At 50.7% G+C, this 15,563-nt stretch overlaps 6 protein-coding genes across 6 annotated transcripts; 2 read left to right on the top strand and 4 right to left on the bottom strand.

Annotated features, from left to right (window-relative positions):
• Window positions 1–762: 762 nt before the first annotated feature.
• NCS57_00200200 (uncharacterized protein) lies at window positions 763–2,507 on the bottom strand (the record flags this gene model as incomplete). Its single annotated transcript, XM_053052045.1, has 2 exons — window positions 2,293–2,507; window positions 763–2,242 (listed from the first exon to the last, which is right to left on the bottom strand). The coding sequence occupies exons 1-2, from the start codon at window positions 2,493–2,495 to the stop codon at window positions 763–765; spliced, it is 1,683 nt and encodes a 560-aa protein (XP_052917291.1). The 5' UTR covers window positions 2,496–2,507.
• Window positions 2,508–3,126: 619 nt separating this feature from the next.
• Window positions 3,127–5,034, top strand: NCS57_00200100 (Catalase; the record flags this gene model as incomplete). Its single annotated transcript, XM_053052044.1, has 9 exons — window positions 3,127–3,129; window positions 3,182–3,221; window positions 3,278–3,410; window positions 3,465–3,924; window positions 3,979–4,266; window positions 4,315–4,399; window positions 4,452–4,497; window positions 4,545–4,897; window positions 4,946–5,034. The coding sequence occupies 9 exons, from the start codon at window positions 3,127–3,129 to the stop codon at window positions 5,032–5,034; spliced, it is 1,497 nt and encodes a 498-aa protein (XP_052917290.1).
• Window positions 5,035–5,338: 304 nt separating this feature from the next.
• On the bottom strand, window positions 5,339–7,036 carry NCS57_00200000 (MFS domain-containing protein; the record flags this gene model as incomplete). Its single annotated transcript, XM_053052043.1, has 1 exon — window positions 5,339–7,036. The coding sequence occupies one exon, from the start codon at window positions 7,034–7,036 to the stop codon at window positions 5,339–5,341; it is 1,698 nt and encodes a 565-aa protein (XP_052917289.1).
• Window positions 7,037–8,168: 1,132 nt separating this feature from the next.
• NCS57_00199900 (uncharacterized protein) lies at window positions 8,169–10,412 on the top strand (the record flags this gene model as incomplete). The annotated part of the gene is made up of 4 exons (XM_053052042.1): window positions 8,169–8,542; window positions 8,593–9,287; window positions 9,335–9,558; window positions 9,609–10,412. The coding sequence occupies 4 exons, from the start codon at window positions 8,169–8,171 to the stop codon at window positions 10,410–10,412; spliced, it is 2,097 nt and encodes a 698-aa protein (XP_052917288.1).
• A 130-nt stretch (window positions 10,413–10,542) lies between these two features.
• On the bottom strand, window positions 10,543–13,688 carry NCS57_00199800 (Fungal-trans domain-containing protein; the record flags this gene model as incomplete). The annotated part of the gene is made up of 7 exons (XM_053052041.1): window positions 10,543–11,533; window positions 11,585–12,019; window positions 12,069–12,275; window positions 12,835–13,028; window positions 13,100–13,275; window positions 13,346–13,441; window positions 13,499–13,688. 7 exons carry the CDS (start codon window positions 13,686–13,688, stop codon window positions 10,543–10,545), a joined length of 2,289 nt encoding a protein of 762 aa, XP_052917287.1.
• Window positions 13,689–14,049: 361 nt separating this feature from the next.
• NCS57_00199700 (NmrA domain-containing protein) lies at window positions 14,050–15,214 on the bottom strand (the record flags this gene model as incomplete). Its single annotated transcript, XM_053052040.1, has 4 exons — window positions 14,050–14,321; window positions 14,385–14,752; window positions 14,804–15,045; window positions 15,110–15,214. 4 exons carry the CDS (start codon window positions 15,212–15,214, stop codon window positions 14,050–14,052), a joined length of 987 nt encoding a protein of 328 aa, XP_052917286.1.
• Window positions 15,215–15,563: the final 349 nt, after the last annotated feature.

Below are 15,563 nucleotides of genomic sequence, written 5' to 3'. Positions count from 1 at the left end.
CAGAAAACCTAAACTCGAGGGGGATAGTTCAGGTGGGAAAAGGCAATCTTGAAAGATCGGGATTGATCTTGGATGAGGTTACAGGACGATCGAAGTCAGATGCAAGGGGCAATGCTTGTGAGATGTCCGAGCGCTGTCGTCGTGTTGACCTGAAGACAACTATTGAACCCTTTCTTTCCCGACGATCTATATACGAGCAATTCAGTTCAACATAACGTGTACAAGACACGATACTGACTCTTGTACCTATGCGCGAAATAAGTGAGACACTACTATCCAAAAGAGGAATGCTCTGCAGCCTCAGCTGAGGCGGCACAGGACGGGCTGAGGGTATTCAGGCTTTGCACGTGTAGTGATTGGACGGTAGATCGGAAGTCTATCTGCGGCCAGCAAGTAAAAGAGGTTGTGTAACATTCAGTCGAAAAGTTGACATTTGCTGTGCTACAGGAGACAGACCTATCAGCGTGTGTTGTGAAGTGAAGCCGTCACGACTCGCAGTCTAATGCACCTCCCCACTTTCGTGGCTGGCGGATATCGCGAATCAATAGGAGATGCCGTCCTGCAAGGTAAGAAACCTAAGAAGGAAGTCATGCTGCTATTTTTACAATCTTGGTGTCGTTAAGGGGACTCTTTGCTTGTCCTTGGATGCCAGGAGGAATACACATCATGACAGCCCAAAAGCATACTTCTTGATACCATTCTTGTTATTGATCGCGAGCTAACTATCAAATCTGTTTACAAAGAAACCTTTTACCATACAATTTAATCATCCTCAGCGTCACGCGGGCCATTTTCTTGCCAAAACTTCTCATAGTCATCCCAGGTCTGAGATGGAAAGGCGAGAGGGACAGTGATGGGACCAAAAGGAATACCCTTATCATCAAACTCGTCCAAGCGAGCCTTGGTCTTGGGCCTGCTCTTGTTGACGCTGTACACGGAAACTCGATGGCAAGAGCTGGTGACGTGCAAGCCCCAGTTCCAGGCTGTGCGGACGTTGGGAGGCTGTGTGTTTAGGGAGTTGTCCCAGCAGCGGCAGACAATCTCGATCCACCCTTCGACATCGCAGGGGAGGTCAAACTCCCAGATTCGCCAGGTCCATCTTCTCTTCTTGGACAGCTTGTCGAGGGGAACCGTGTACCAGTTGAAGCCCCCGTCTGCAGACAGCTCCACACGCTCAGGCCATCGTCCACCACCAGAGTACGCCCAGCCCTTGCAGCGGATCTTGCCGTTATGAATGACCACCTGCTTGGTCCAAGGCGACATAATCGCCGAGCTGACGGGCATTTCCTGGATCTGGATGCCGTCTGTCATCTTGAAGTTGTGCTTTCCGACCTGCTGGGGGAAGTATAGGTACTCCTGGCTCTGGACTGGTGCTCGCGAGGGTTCTTTGATGGCCTTGATGCGGTACAGCCATTTGACACTTCTGGCGCCGATGTACCCGAATACAACGATGCGGAGGGGGTAGCCGTGGATTCTGGGGAGGACCTCGCCGTTCATCTCCCATGCCAGCATGACTTCGTTCGCCTTGACCTTGGACCATGGGACGCTGACGAGATAGTTCATCGTCTTGTCGTCCTTGAAGTAAGTGTCGGCGCCATAAAACTCCAGGTGCTTGGCCCCATCAACCAACCCTCCACACGCCTTGATCACTTTCTTAAGGCTGATGCCGACGTAGCGAGCCGTGCCAATTGCTCCTTCGGCCCAGGGTGCCTGGGGGACTTCGTCGCCTTGGCCAGCGTACTTGAGGATCTGCTCAATGCGACGAGTTCCAGAGCACTGCATGGTGATGCTCTTTTCCATGCGCGGGAATTGAGACTCATCCATGAGATCATCCAGAGTAAAGGAGCGAGGCTTGGCGACAAGACCATCCAAGAGGAAGCTGTAGTCCTCCTTGTTGATGATGGGGATTCCACCGTGATTTCTCACAAAGTGAAGAGAGTTGGGAGTGAACTCTTGGTCAGTAACGAGACGCTTGGGAGGTTCTCCATTGTAGGGAAACTGAAGGAGGTGAAGCATGTCGGGATGCTTCTCCTTGAGAACAGTAGACCACGAGTCCTCAGGGACCTTGGTGAGCTCTCCACCGATGGCGTGGTGCCACATCTTCCAGTGAGTACCAGGAAGAACAGGGTTGGTCGGAGGGATAGGACCAAGCTGGAACTCGGGATTGGGAGGGAACGTCTGAGAAGTCAAGATTTTGTGCGCGGCATCCTTCTTCTTGGGATAATTCTCCCACTCGACGAATCTTGATGCATTCATCAGCACGGGCATTTGCTTGAGCATGACCGACCTTACCCAGTCCAGCCCTTTCGCTCAGCGGCAAAGAGCTTGTCACGATCACCGACAGCCTTGATGGCCTCCTCATCCTTGGTGAGTTCACCAAAAGTCTGAGGATCCAAGGCCTTGGTCTCGGGACCCGTCATGTCAAGGACTGGGAGCACAGCTCCAGACAGTCCCTGCTCAATCTTCCACTCATCAGGGCGATTGGTAGTCTTCATGATTGACAAAAGATACTGTGTTGGTGTTTGGGGAATCTGACAAGAGGAAGAGAGACGTTGGAAATGGGGCTAGAGGGAGATATACCAGAAAGATACGGTCAGGTCAAGTATGACGAGAGGGCGGGTCATCAACGTCGCCAAGGTACAGGCGAACCCGAATCTGGCATTACCATCGATCCAATGATGTTTGTGAGTCTGGCACAAGGTTTCACTCGGCCGCGTTGCTAGCTTGAAGTCTCTTGCTCTGTATTGGTCCGATACGCCTCCCTGTCTCGTTTGGGGAACTTTCCTGCGTCTGATCCGCCCTCCCTGAACTTGTCTGAGTTTTGACCAGTGCGAGCGAGCAGACCGACTCGTTGAGGAGGTTACGAGCAGATACGAATGAGGGGAAGGTGGTTCAATCACACCGCATGCATTGCTTGGATGACAATCATCATGACATTAGTGGCGGACGCATGTTCCTGCGGGGTTGTTTACTTTGGCTTCAACTGCGTTGACGTCGATCCGGTAGTTCCGTTCCAATGGGAGATACGTCAAGCGGGGAAGCTGATAAGAAGTCGAGCTTCATCTCACGTTAGGATCCCAGAGAGTATCTCTTTGACAGGCATTGAGCTGCTTCGAATCAAAGAAAATGGTCAGTTCAATTCCGAATTTGAGCATTGCTGCTCTAGACTCACATGTCATAGCCCGCCGCGAACGATAACCCCCTGTGCACGCTCGCCAACGGTAAGGGCATCCCATACCATCCCAGCTCTGTGATGCATCTAATCTCAATTGTCAAGGGCAACCAAGTGAGAATCCTGGATCAGTCCAGCAGGTTCGCTATGGCAACAGCAACGGTGGCTTGATTGTCTTGAGCGACACTCAGACCCTTGAGGTCTTGGCCCATTTTGCCCGAGAACGCATTCCTGAGCGGTACACCCTCACATTCATCTATTCCCTTGTGATATGCTACTAACGCACCTACAGAAGCGTTCATGCAAAGGCCGCTGGAGCCTTTGGCGAATTTGAGGTCCTCGAGGATGTCTCAGACTTGACTGACGCCAATTTCCTCACCGGCATTGGCAAAAAGACAAAGGTTCTCACCAGAATGTCCACCGTCGGCGGCGAGAAAGGATCCAGCGACACAGTTCGCGATGTCCGAGGCTGGGCGACAAAGTTTTACACCGAAGAGGGTATCCAAGACTTTGTCTTTAACGACCTGCCCGTGTTTTTCATCAGGGATCCAATCAAGTTTCCGTCCATGAACAGGAGCCACAAACGTCATCCTCAGACGAATGTTCCGGATAATACCATGTTTTGGGACTTTCATGTTAATAACCCAGAGGGCATTCATGCTTTGATGCACTTGTTTGGACAGCGTGGTATTCCGGCTTCGTTGAGGAATATTAACGGCTTTAGTGTTCACACGTACACCCTGAACAAAGCTGTGAGCCATCACTGCTCTATTCTCTGATCCTTTCAATAAAGCTGATGATAATAGAACGGCAGCTATGTCTACGTCAAGTGGCACTTCAGGCCCGACGAAGGCATCAAGACCATGGACGCCGACACAGCTGTCCGACTGGCTGGTTCAGATCCAGACTACCACGTCAAGGATCTCTTTAAGGCCATTGAGAAGGGAGACTTTCCGTCTTGGGGTGTGTACATTCAGGTCATGAAACCTGAAGAGATCAAGGATGCTCCCATCGACATTTTCGACGACACTTACACCTGGCCGTTTGAGAAGTATCCGCTGCGGCTTGTTGGCCGTCTGACGCTCAACAAGAATGTTTGTTATCCTACACCATCTCCGCCCCTGTAGCTGACGTTTGAATAGCCGAGCAACTACTTCCAGGACATTGAGCAAGCTTGCTTCTCGCCGTCCAACATGGTGCCAGGCATCGGACCCTCGGCTGATCCAGGTTTGTTACCATTCCCTTTGGTGAGAATAAGCATCTGATTGCAAAATGACAGTTCTCCAAGCTAGAATGTTTAGCTATCCAGACGCCCATCGCTACCGGTATCTCCACTATCCTTCATTTCAAGACAGCAGCTAACAAAGCCAAGCGTCGGCCCCAACTACTTCCAACTCCCACCAAATCGACCAACTAACAAGGTATACGCTCCCTACGTCCGTGATGGCCCAGGAACCATGAACGGAAACTACGGAGGCGACCCAGACTATGTGTTCTCCGAGCTTCGTCCAGTATCCGTCAGCCATCGTGTTCAGATGCCAACCCATGAGGTTTGGGCTGGACATGTGACTGCGTTTTCGACTTCAGTTATGGACAAGGACTTTGAGCAGCCTAGGAAGCTTTGGAAGATCATCTGTGACGAGAAGGGTGGGAAGGAACAGTTTCTTCACAACATTCTTCCTACGCTGGTGGATATTCCTGGCAAGTTGAGGAATGAAGTGTTGGGTACGTCTATGGCTCTACGCATCAGTGTCAGCGCTAATCAGCTTGCAGATTACTTTGGCCGTGTGGACGGGAAGCTGAAAGAAGTTCTTCGGGAAGCTCTTGAGAAGCAATCAAAACAGGCTCACAATGGTAAGTAGCCATGGCCCATGGTGCAAGACGCCATTGTAGGCGCGTTCGACCGAGGAGGCTACGGTGGGATTAACCTGTAGCTATATCCTACTAATTAATTCTTGGGCCTGTAATTCCAGAATGAACTGCACGTAGGTAGGGAGGTATCATCTCGATCAGTAGTGCTTGACGGGGCCTTGGATAGTGTTGGTACAACCAAAGGACTTTTCTATTCTTCAACTTGATACGCTAGCAACAGGCGGTGGTAGCTCTTGAGATTGCAAATTCTAACCAAATCATATAAATCATAACCCTTCCCTTACGAAAATCCGTCTACGCGCCGCGTTCAGCCAGCGGCGATGCCTCCTGAATCTCATGCGTCTCCATCTTAAAACCCTTAAACTTCCTCGTAGGAAGCCTCATCTCAAACATGTGATCAAGCTCAATCATACTCCTGCCCTTCATCTCGGGAATCCACAACCAGGCCAGAACGACGCCGATAATGCAAAGGCCACAAAAGACAAATGCGGTCTTTGCTCCAAGGGCTGCCTTGTCTTTGCTGAAGAGCATTGGTAGCAGGACGGCTAGGGTGATAGATGCAGCTTGGGATGCCACGCTTCCAATGCCGTGCGTGAGGGATCGGAGTTGGAGAGAGCTTGTTTCTCCCATGATTGCGTAGCCTGCTGGCCAGCAACCCAAACCGCACACCACAATGACAGAGATCATGAGTCCTGCAGCCAGCCAGGCAAGCGCTGGACCCGACCAGAAGCCTGAAATACCCATAGCTCCCCACAAAAGTGAAGCGATACCCATTGACACGATAGTCATGCTTCTTCGGCCTGTGCGAGAAAGAAGCCAGAAGCCAATACCATTGGCCACCATTCCTGCGATGATGCCACCAATCATGATGAGCAAACTCGGACCAGATGCCATGCCAATGCTCTGAAGAAAGACTGTGGCATTGGACAAAAGTTCCAGACCAAACAACGCAGGGATGACGTTTGCCAATATGACAATCATGGTACGGCGGAGGTTGCTTCCCTTGAAACAGGCCCAGTAAGAAACTGATGCGGTCGTCGCTTTTTCCTCCTCAATGGTTTCTCGGATCTTCTCCAAGGCACTGTACGGGTTCATCTTGGGGCCGAAAAGACGGGTTGCAGAACGAATGGCTCTCTCTTCCTGGTTCGTTCGGATAAGGTGGGCAGGGCTTTCGGGCATGAGGCAGGATAGAGTGAAAGGGCCAAGGACGAGAATCCACTGAGAACCAAAGGCTCCAAGGTAGCCATTCTTGTTTCCCATCTGGTTAACCGCATACACCACGATCGCGCCGATGAGTTGGCCGATCAAGGTGAAGGTTGGGAAAAGAGCCATGGCCGGACCTCGAAGTGCTGTTGGAGCATTTTCCGACACCCAGGTAAGACAAGTGGTCTTGATGATGCCGACTGTGAATCCTTGGAAAGTCAAACCAACAGTAATGACGACTCGCTTGGTATCGGGCTCGGGGGGAAGATGCGAGAAGAAGATGCATGCAATAGCCATGGCTGAGATGATGCTACCGATCATGAGAGAGAACTTTCGGCCGATGCGGTTCTGTAGCCAACCGCCCAACAGGGCACCTGCAGCTGCTCCAGCAGGAGGAAGACCCATCCACAGAGATAGCCAATTTCCCGGAATGGTCATTTCTCCATCAATCATCTTGCCGTAATCCGCCTTGAACGAGTCCTCGCCAGTAATGGCACCGACAACAAGCAAGTCGTAGCCCCATCCGATGATGGGAATTGTCATGGCGAGACAATAACCCGCGATCTTGGGATACGTTTTGATAGCTTGGCCGAGAGGTAGTTGTGTCTCCATGTCGTTTTTTGTGCTCCGGGTTGATGTTGTTTCTATGGGTTGTGCAGGGTCATAGGCGGTTGATTCTTGGTCTTCTTGCGGGACGGAATGCCATCTTGTTGTTTCTAACTCAACGTAGTCTGGGGCGATCTCGCCCGACTTTGTCGGTTCTCCTCGGTAAGGTTCGTACTTGGACATTGCCCCAGGAATGGCGCGATTGGTGACAATGAGGTCTTGGGAACACTTGGAGTGTGCAGCTCAAGTGCAGACTCGTTGTTGTCTCTTGTTGTGAAGTAAAAGTAAAGATTGTAATGTAAAAATTCAACTTCCAAGATGAGAAATGAGCAATTAAGTATCAAGCCAAGCATAACCTCAAGATAATGGCCCCCATCAAAGATTGATCTGAGAGCCCACACGGACAAGGCTGAGCTTACTCTGCCAACTGCCGTGAAACCCTGTAGCGATGCTATAATTGGTCCCGAATCCGAGCAAGGCCAATCAAGACCCCGGGCGCCCCTCGGCGCATCAGGCGAAACGCGCCTGGGCGGGGCGGTGTCATCCTGATGGACAGTTGATCATTTCTGGATTCGTGGTGGAAGGATTTTGCAGGGCCCCTACGGACTTGGAACCCATCGGAGTTGCTGGGTCACGCTTTGGGCGGAGGAGGCTGGTGGACGGAGGACGCAGAATGCGAGGGCTTTCTACCTATTGGCTCATGTGAGTCCGCGGGTATTCTGGTGAGGGATTGGATGGATTAGCGACTGGGTCAAGAATAGCGAGCTCATGGGTGGTGAACATGGTCTCGAGCTCTAAACCACACCTTAGTTCAGCCCTACGATGGCATTTCTCACGCCAAGTTTCGCTTGCCACAAGCCTTTCTCGCTACGATTCCAACTGCCGGCGCCTGGAATCCGTCCCATTGGTCATTTCCTACCGTCTGCGGACGGTTCTCACCTCCGTAGGTCTTGGCACATCCGACGGAGTTGGAGTCTGACGCGAAATCTCCGTGGCGGGGGAATAAGCGAGCTTCGGCATGGGGTGCGAAATTCGGCTTTTGAACTTAACTCGGCCTCGGCATGAACTCTCTGAGCTTGACGCTGCCATCATCGGAAGAAAAAGAAGACTAAAGGTATAGTATATACAGGGAACGGCGATTAAGGCGGCTCCAAAAGTCCGGTTGGTAATAGTGTTGTTGCTCTTATACCTGGGTAGAAGCATCTCTAACATACATCACACTTGCGACCTCCTTTTTGCCACTTTTCAGTTCAGAAAACTTTCCAAAAATCTATCAACCATACTCAAACATACGCCTTTATCACCCTTTTATCAGATGACCAGCCTTGAACAGAACGATAACATGGCCTCTCGGCCCATCTGCCAGATCATCGCCCCCGTCGGCATGCTTGGCTACGGCTTCGACGAAGAACTCACACGCTATGAACTCTCCCACATGGTCCCCAATGGCATTCCGATAGCCATCATCCTCGACTCGGGTTCCACCGATAGCGGTCCCCAGAAGCTCGCCCTTGGGTCCATGTCCTGTCCCCGTTCAGCCTACGCCAAAGACTTGTCCAAGCTGCTCCGACTTGTGCACACGTTTCGAGTGCCGCTTATTTTTGGGTCAGCTGGTGGTGATGGGACTGATGAACATGTGAAAGAGATTGGAGAAATTATTGAGCAAATTGCTGCCGAGGAGGGACACAAGTAACTCTCCCACTCACCCAGGCCAGGCCAGCTTGCTAACCCCTTTCAAGAGACTATAACTTCAAGACGATATCCTTGTTTTCCGGTATTGACAAATCCATGATTCTTCAAAGACATAGCCAGGGCCAATTAACTGGATGTGGTGTCTGTGTACCCCCCGCAACAAAAGAAGAGATTGAAGCATCCGTCCGAGTTGTCGCACAAATGGGCCCTGAGCCCTTCATCGATGCTATGGACGCCAACCCCGACTTCGACGTCATAATCGGCGGCAGAGCATACGATCCATCACCATATGTCGCTTACTGCACGCATCAACTAAAACGACAGGTCGAGGGTCTTACAGAAGAGGATATGCAGTCTCGAATCGGCGGTTTTCTACACATGGGCAAGATTATGGAATGCGGAGGCTTGTGCTCGCTCCCCAAGTCGCATGGTGCAGTGTCTACAGTCTATGCTGATGGGCTGTTTGACGTGAGGCCTACAGCTCCAGATTCCATCTGCACTCCTCTGTCTGTTGCTGCGCATACGCTGTATGAGAATACGAGACCGGATCTTCTGCGAGGACCTGGCGGGGCTCTTGACCTCACCGACGCGAAATACGAACAACTGGCCAACGGTAGATCAGTGAGAGTTAGGGGAGCCCAGTTTCGGCCGTCCAAGGAATTCGGCAAGCCGTATCAACTGAAGCTTGAAGCTGCGCGCTTAGTGGGCTACCGCACACTGTTTCTGGGTGGCGTCAAAGACTGTAAGATTTCCAATCACTGTCTAGTCAAAGATTCTAACATGCTTTAGACATACTCATCTCGCAAATCGACGACGTTCTTGCTATGGTCAAGGGCTATGTCCATCAACAACATCCCGATAATGCCGGCGAATGGAAACTCGATTTCCACGTCTACGGCAAAGATCAGTACAATAACGCGGGTCCAGGAGAGCTTTTCGTCGTTGCGGAAGCGCTGGCGTCTACGCAGCAGCTTGCGAACAGTGTTGCCTCCAAGGCGAGGGTTGGCATGATCGTGGGTACCTACTCGCCTCCTGGTTTAGATACGGACTAACACACATAAAGCATGCACCTTATCCGGGTCAAAAAGCAACTGCCGGAAACTTTGGGTTTGGGATTGGAGGTCTTATGGAGATTGAAATGGGCGCATGCGCTGAATTCTCACTCTACCATCTCATGGACCTAGAACCCGGCGAGGAACGTCTTATTGTCGATAACGAAAAGCCGTCATCCAGTAAACTCCAAGGAACTTTGCTGAGAGGAAGCGTTGCCACAATCGGTAGAGGCTCACCAGCTTCATCCGACGCTGCCTTCAGGCAAAGCATCTCAAGTCTCCGAGATCAACTTCCCAAACCCACACCAAAACAGCTCCCCCACGCTAAACGTATCCAACCAACTCAACCGACGCAAAAGCCCAAGACGTTATCAGACTTGTGCCGCATCCTCCGTTCCAAGAACGCCGGTCCTTATGAGATTACCATCGACGCCATCTTCGATTCCGAAACCGAATACCAGGTCATCAAGTCCTCGGGGCTTCTGTCTCCTACCAACGTATCCAAAGCCCTCGGCATCCCCAAGGAAGACATAATCTGGATGGGGTTCTTTGACCCTGCAATGGCCTTCAAAGTCACGATTCCACGAGTTCGCTCAGGAAAGAAAAAGTCCGCGGGAGGATTCATGGAGAGCGATATCCATGGGTCACAGGAACACTTGGGACTTGCCAATCTCAAGCTTCCAGACGCCAACAAGAGCCAGTCATCAACCTCATTCGGTATTCAGGCTTGGTCAAATTCAACAAAACTTGCCGTTGCGATTGGAAGTGTCGGAGTGCTCTCTGTGGCCAGGCGTGTGCTGGCAAATATGAAGTAATTCGATGGGGCTTTCCAAAAGGCTTCGTAGCAAGGAGTAATCGTGTACAGTAGCTTTATCTTTATCCTTTGTAACACCATCAGCGAGACCATATAATAAGAGACTGTTTATCGTACCCTTGCTATTTACATCAGAATGATGGCCAAGACTCTTGATACTCTGGCTCGAGTGGCGTTGGGTCAAAGGACAGCAAGCTCATATATGGATCACTCCAAAAGCCTCTGAGAAACTCCGAGCTTGTGTCGGGTTGATCCAGCTCAACCGCCGGTTGGTTCAACAGCCGTTCATGGACCCTGGATCCTGTGGACACTCCTTCATCCTGGATTGTCTCGTCCTCACGGATTTCCACGGGTTTGCCACGAGCCTCAGAGGCGTTGCTCACGGCGTCAAAGACTATTGACACGCCCATTCTGTGAGTAAGACGTAGTGCGTCTGGTTCAATTGATTTTGGGCTTTCCCGCCCAAGGACCTCAAATACCCTTGCCGTTCGGTTGTATTCGTCCAGCGGCTCGGTTGCGCAAGCCTTGAAGAGATTCTGAGCCATTGAGATGTGGTTTGCAACAGCTTGCCTCTCTTCTGGGACATCGGATCCGCGACGATGAAAGAACTTCAAGAGAAATATCGTGGCAAAGGCGAGACACCTGTAATGATTCTTTGGCAGACACCGTTGTTTTCGAATGAGTTCTTGATCATTCCCATCAGGCGGGGCATTACGCATGGCCAAAGTTGATATGTGAATGATCCTTAGCGCGACGTCGCGGGCAGTTCTCAGCATGATTTGCCGCGACGACGAGTTGTTTGAATCTTTGGTGATGACCAAGGCGTAGAGGTGCATCTTGGCGCCCAGAATGCCGAGCTCGACAGCCCTCATTTGTTCATCTTCAAGAGATACTTCGGCTCTCAGCGCATCGAGCTCAGTATCAAGAAGTCTGATAAAGGAGGAGCTTGCACCTTCACCCATGTCGTGGTTCAGCAGGGATGTAAACTTTGCCACGATGAGCTGGACGCGAACTTGCATGGCAAAGGTAGGTGGTGCCGTTTGTCTTCTGAGAAACGAATGGATGCTACCGAAGTCGAGGTCGGAATCAATTGGGGGAGGTAATCCCAAGTGCAAGCTCAACCTAGTATTGTCAGACAAGATGACCCTGTGCAACTCGGTCACACCGACTTACGATGTAGATACGCAGAAGCAACCCAACCAGGTATTGATCCTAGCTCTAATGCTGCCTGAAGCAACACCAAGACTTCGAAGAGACGGGACCGTTTGCTGACGATCGAGACTCATGAACCGAGCTGCCTGGATGAGAACGCCGCAGTAAAGCCAGCTGGGATCTCTTGTCTGCGTTTCGCACGGTAACGGCCAATGACACAATAATAACAAAGCCTGTATCTTGTGAAGAGGTAGAGGAGCATCAAGAATTTGTTGGTGAAGCATGGTGGTATACGGCGTCTGGAGTAACTGGAGCATATCGGCGTATTGTTGCCCAGGCAAGTGGCACGCAATAATAATGACTATCGTCCAGAAGAGAAATGGTTGAGAATGATACGTGTCGTCGGCCGACAGTGATCCAATGACCGGAAGCTGTGGACGAAACACTTCGGCAAACCTGTGACCTGGTGAGTGGGCTTGAGACAAGTCATCACGCCGATACCTACGTCTTGATTGCCTCGGTGGCTATTGAAGAATCCACCAGCACGCCATTCAGGCTCACTGCGGGTACACTCAGTGAGAAATCATCCTGCCCGTCATCCTCAATCGTGGAAGGACCGGAATCGGCAGTTGAATCCGTCCTTGAAGATGGATGGTCCTCGTCTCTCTGATTACGGAGCTCTTGAAGCTCCCTACTCATAGCTTCCAGACGCCTGCATAAGGTCCTGGTTAGCAATGAGAGGGTATCATATCAGAAATTCTCGCCTTACTTCCTTGCTGGAGTCCGCTTAAACGTCGCATCTACAGTACAGAAGAGATGTCTTGACTGGCACCGCGAACAGGGATTAGGAAACTTGTCTTTAGAGTCACATCGCAACTGATGAGGTCAGTCCGTCATGCGCTATCAGGAGGGTTCGGGTAGGTGGTACCTTGGCCTGTTTACATTCCGTACAGGCCTTTACAGGCCGAGTTCCCGTCACATTGCTTGACATTATGATTATAGTTAGTCCCCGGGCAATTAAAACACGTTGTCTTTGACACGACGCGAGGGAGGATCGTCGTCTCGGAGAGTTGCGCGTGTCAGGTTCCTTAGTCAAGCCGAGCGGTTTACATGGATAATTGCTTCTAAGCAGTACTTGCCTTATTCACTTATACGCTAGCATCTCACTAGGAGGTCTCTAGCAAGCATCTGTGAATCAGGCAGCGACGTAGTTACCCTAGACTTACGGCCAATCTTTAAACGCGATACATATTACTTGAATACCCTTTCACTTGTAGGTGACAGTGAATTCACCATTCTTTTCGTGAACGACACGTGCCGTGTAAAGGCCCTGGCCATCACCAGTTGTGAAGTCAACCACTCCGGGTTTTGTGGAGAAGGACTGGTAATTGACCCCATCACTTGACCCCTGCTTGACCTTTAAAACAAAGAATTTGACGATGGGTTGGACGTTGGTGGTCATGTTCTGATCGGCCGGGATCCGTACCCCTCACTGTCAGCACCTTGTTTCTCGCCTAGGAAGCGTCTACAACTTACTGTTGACTTGGGGGTTTCGCCACCAGTGTTGTCCTTCTGAGCAAGACCGAAGGCGAAATTGTCATTGGCATTGAAGCCAGAGGGCTGAACAACTGTGAAGCAGCCGGTCGGGGCCGTCTTGGCCTTGGTCTTGTCAAAAGTTACTGACCCATCTTCCAGAACCATTTTAAGTGCATCTGGATACTCGACAAATGCCATCAGCCTATTGTGATGTCAAGTCAATGCACGAAATGTATGGTATCTTACCGCCGTCATTCTTATTTGTGCCGAGCTCAACGGCCTCACTATGCCCTCGCGGGGATGCAGTGCCGTCGGCTGGCTGGCTGGGAAGTTTACCGCACCCTAGTACGCATAGTCAGAACGGTCCCTAGGCAACCTCGTTTCAACTTCAACACTTACAAGCATTAAATTGGATTTGCGTGGTGAGAGTAAAGTCACTGCCGTTTGAGACGTACTGTCCAATCGAAGCGTTGGCGATCACATTCCCGGCTGTTGGATCATTGTTGATAATGGGCTTCTCCATGCAGAATACATACTGGCCGTCTGAGCCATGCTCATTAGCAAATACGATGGTGTAGGCGGTGGGCATTGTGAAATTTTGGGGAAAGATAGGTCAGGATTGATGGCGATATCTATGATGGAGACTTGCTGTAGAGAACAGTTTATAAACCTCTGTAGAGTGTGCCAAGTGCGTGCCGTATTCAGCTAGCCACAGTTTGACCCCTCGGAACTATCGCTCATAAGCGCCGTGGCGCTGAAACAACACAGTGCCTGCTCCCAATCACAGTATTTTCCGCCACTAAGTAACCGGTAAGCCGATGGGCTAGATCAGTCCATCGCAAGGATCTTATGTCTAGACTGGACTCATGCAGAACTCAGATGGTTTATTGACGAGGCTATTCAAAACCCGGACAAGGCTAGTCAGAGTACCAGCTATGTGAAGCTTTCAATCACTTTGCCTCCTCTCTAAAGCAGCGCGCCATGAAGCTCTTGAACGTGAGGGTCTCCAGTTCCGGAAACACCTCATTCAATGTCTTTTCAGACTTCTTATATGAAGTCAAGTCGTACCAGCCCCAGGCAAACCCCAAAGACCAAAGCGACATCATTCCGTCAATGAACGGCTTTCCAACCAACTCATACTTTGGTATGTTGCCGGGGAGTTCTGTAATCTTCGATTCTTTCAGATCATCGATGGAGTCGAAGTGGACATCGAGCTTGATCTCTGTGAAAAGTGAAATTAGCGAGAAGATCCAAACAGGGGAGGTCAAGTTGGAGAATGACTTACTGCGCGTGCTTTCCACAAAGCCAAGTGCCTCTCGCCAAGTCAACGTGTCTCCAATGATCCACGACTTCTCTGGCCACTCCTTCAGATCCAAACTGGCGGCGACAAATTTTCCAATCGTTTCGGAATGCGTCAGAGTGACCTTGTCCTCGCCGGTGACAGGCAAGGCTGCTTTGTTGTTCTCAATGTCTAGGACCACGGCAAGAGGCAAGACGGGAGGCAACTCGGCCGGAGCGCCGTAGTAATCCATCAAAAACCCAATAATGAATCGCGTGGATTCCATACTTGTGGATTGCAATTTCTTGAAAGCCTCGATCTTGTAGGTGTTGCCCTTGTAGCCCTCGAGGCCGGGTAGTTGGCACGGGTACCCACTGCGAGTCGGATGTGAGACAGTATCATCTATGAAAGCAGGGACACCTTACCCTTCTTTGGCCGCAAGATAATCATAGGCAAACTCGCTAGGAGCGAAACGTTTAACAGTTCCAGACTTCTCAGCACCTTCGATAAGGTTCATCTGAGCCTGGTGGGTGTCTTCGAAAAGGACGCCGATGGTAGAGATGACGACTTCAGTGCCATTGGACCGAATGACGTCGGCGATACTCTCCGGGCTGGAGTAGTCTACGACTAGCACCGGAATGGAATCCTTGGGATCATTTTCTTTGCTCTATATTTGCAATCGAACTATTAGCCACGGCTTAGTTAACATAGTTATGGCAATGATCACGAACGTGTCTCGAGAGCACCGAAACCTCATGCTTGCCGGTGGCTGCAATGGCACGAACAATGACTCGCCCAAGGCCATTAGAGCCGCCTGCCACTGTGACTTTGACCATTTTGGATGAATGAGTTGATTGATATTTTGTGTGTTGTCTGCGATTGTTGGAAAGAATACTGTTGTTCGATGTTGACCTGGACACTAATGCATTGTTCGGGACCTGGCGACTTTTATACACAACAGAAACCGCCAGATTCACGCAAAACCTCGCTAGACGGATGAAAAATCTGTCCGACTGACAAATCTCTTCTTCAAAATGGGCAATAAACCCTCTCCTTTCATACATCATAGTACAGGTATTGACTCGATTCAGAGAAGATCTTTTTCTTCCATTTTTATTGGTGAGGGTGCTAATTCCCCGATAGGCCAAACCTTAACCCAACCAACCAAAGTGTGATCATGATGAA

This window comes from Fusarium keratoplasticum, chromosome 2 (genome assembly GCF_025433545.1).
Source record: "Fusarium keratoplasticum isolate Fu6.1 chromosome 2, whole genome shotgun sequence".
Classification (NCBI taxonomy): Eukaryota; Fungi; Ascomycota; class Sordariomycetes; order Hypocreales; family Nectriaceae; genus Fusarium; species Fusarium keratoplasticum.
This window is presented reverse-complemented; position numbering and strand designations above follow the sequence as displayed.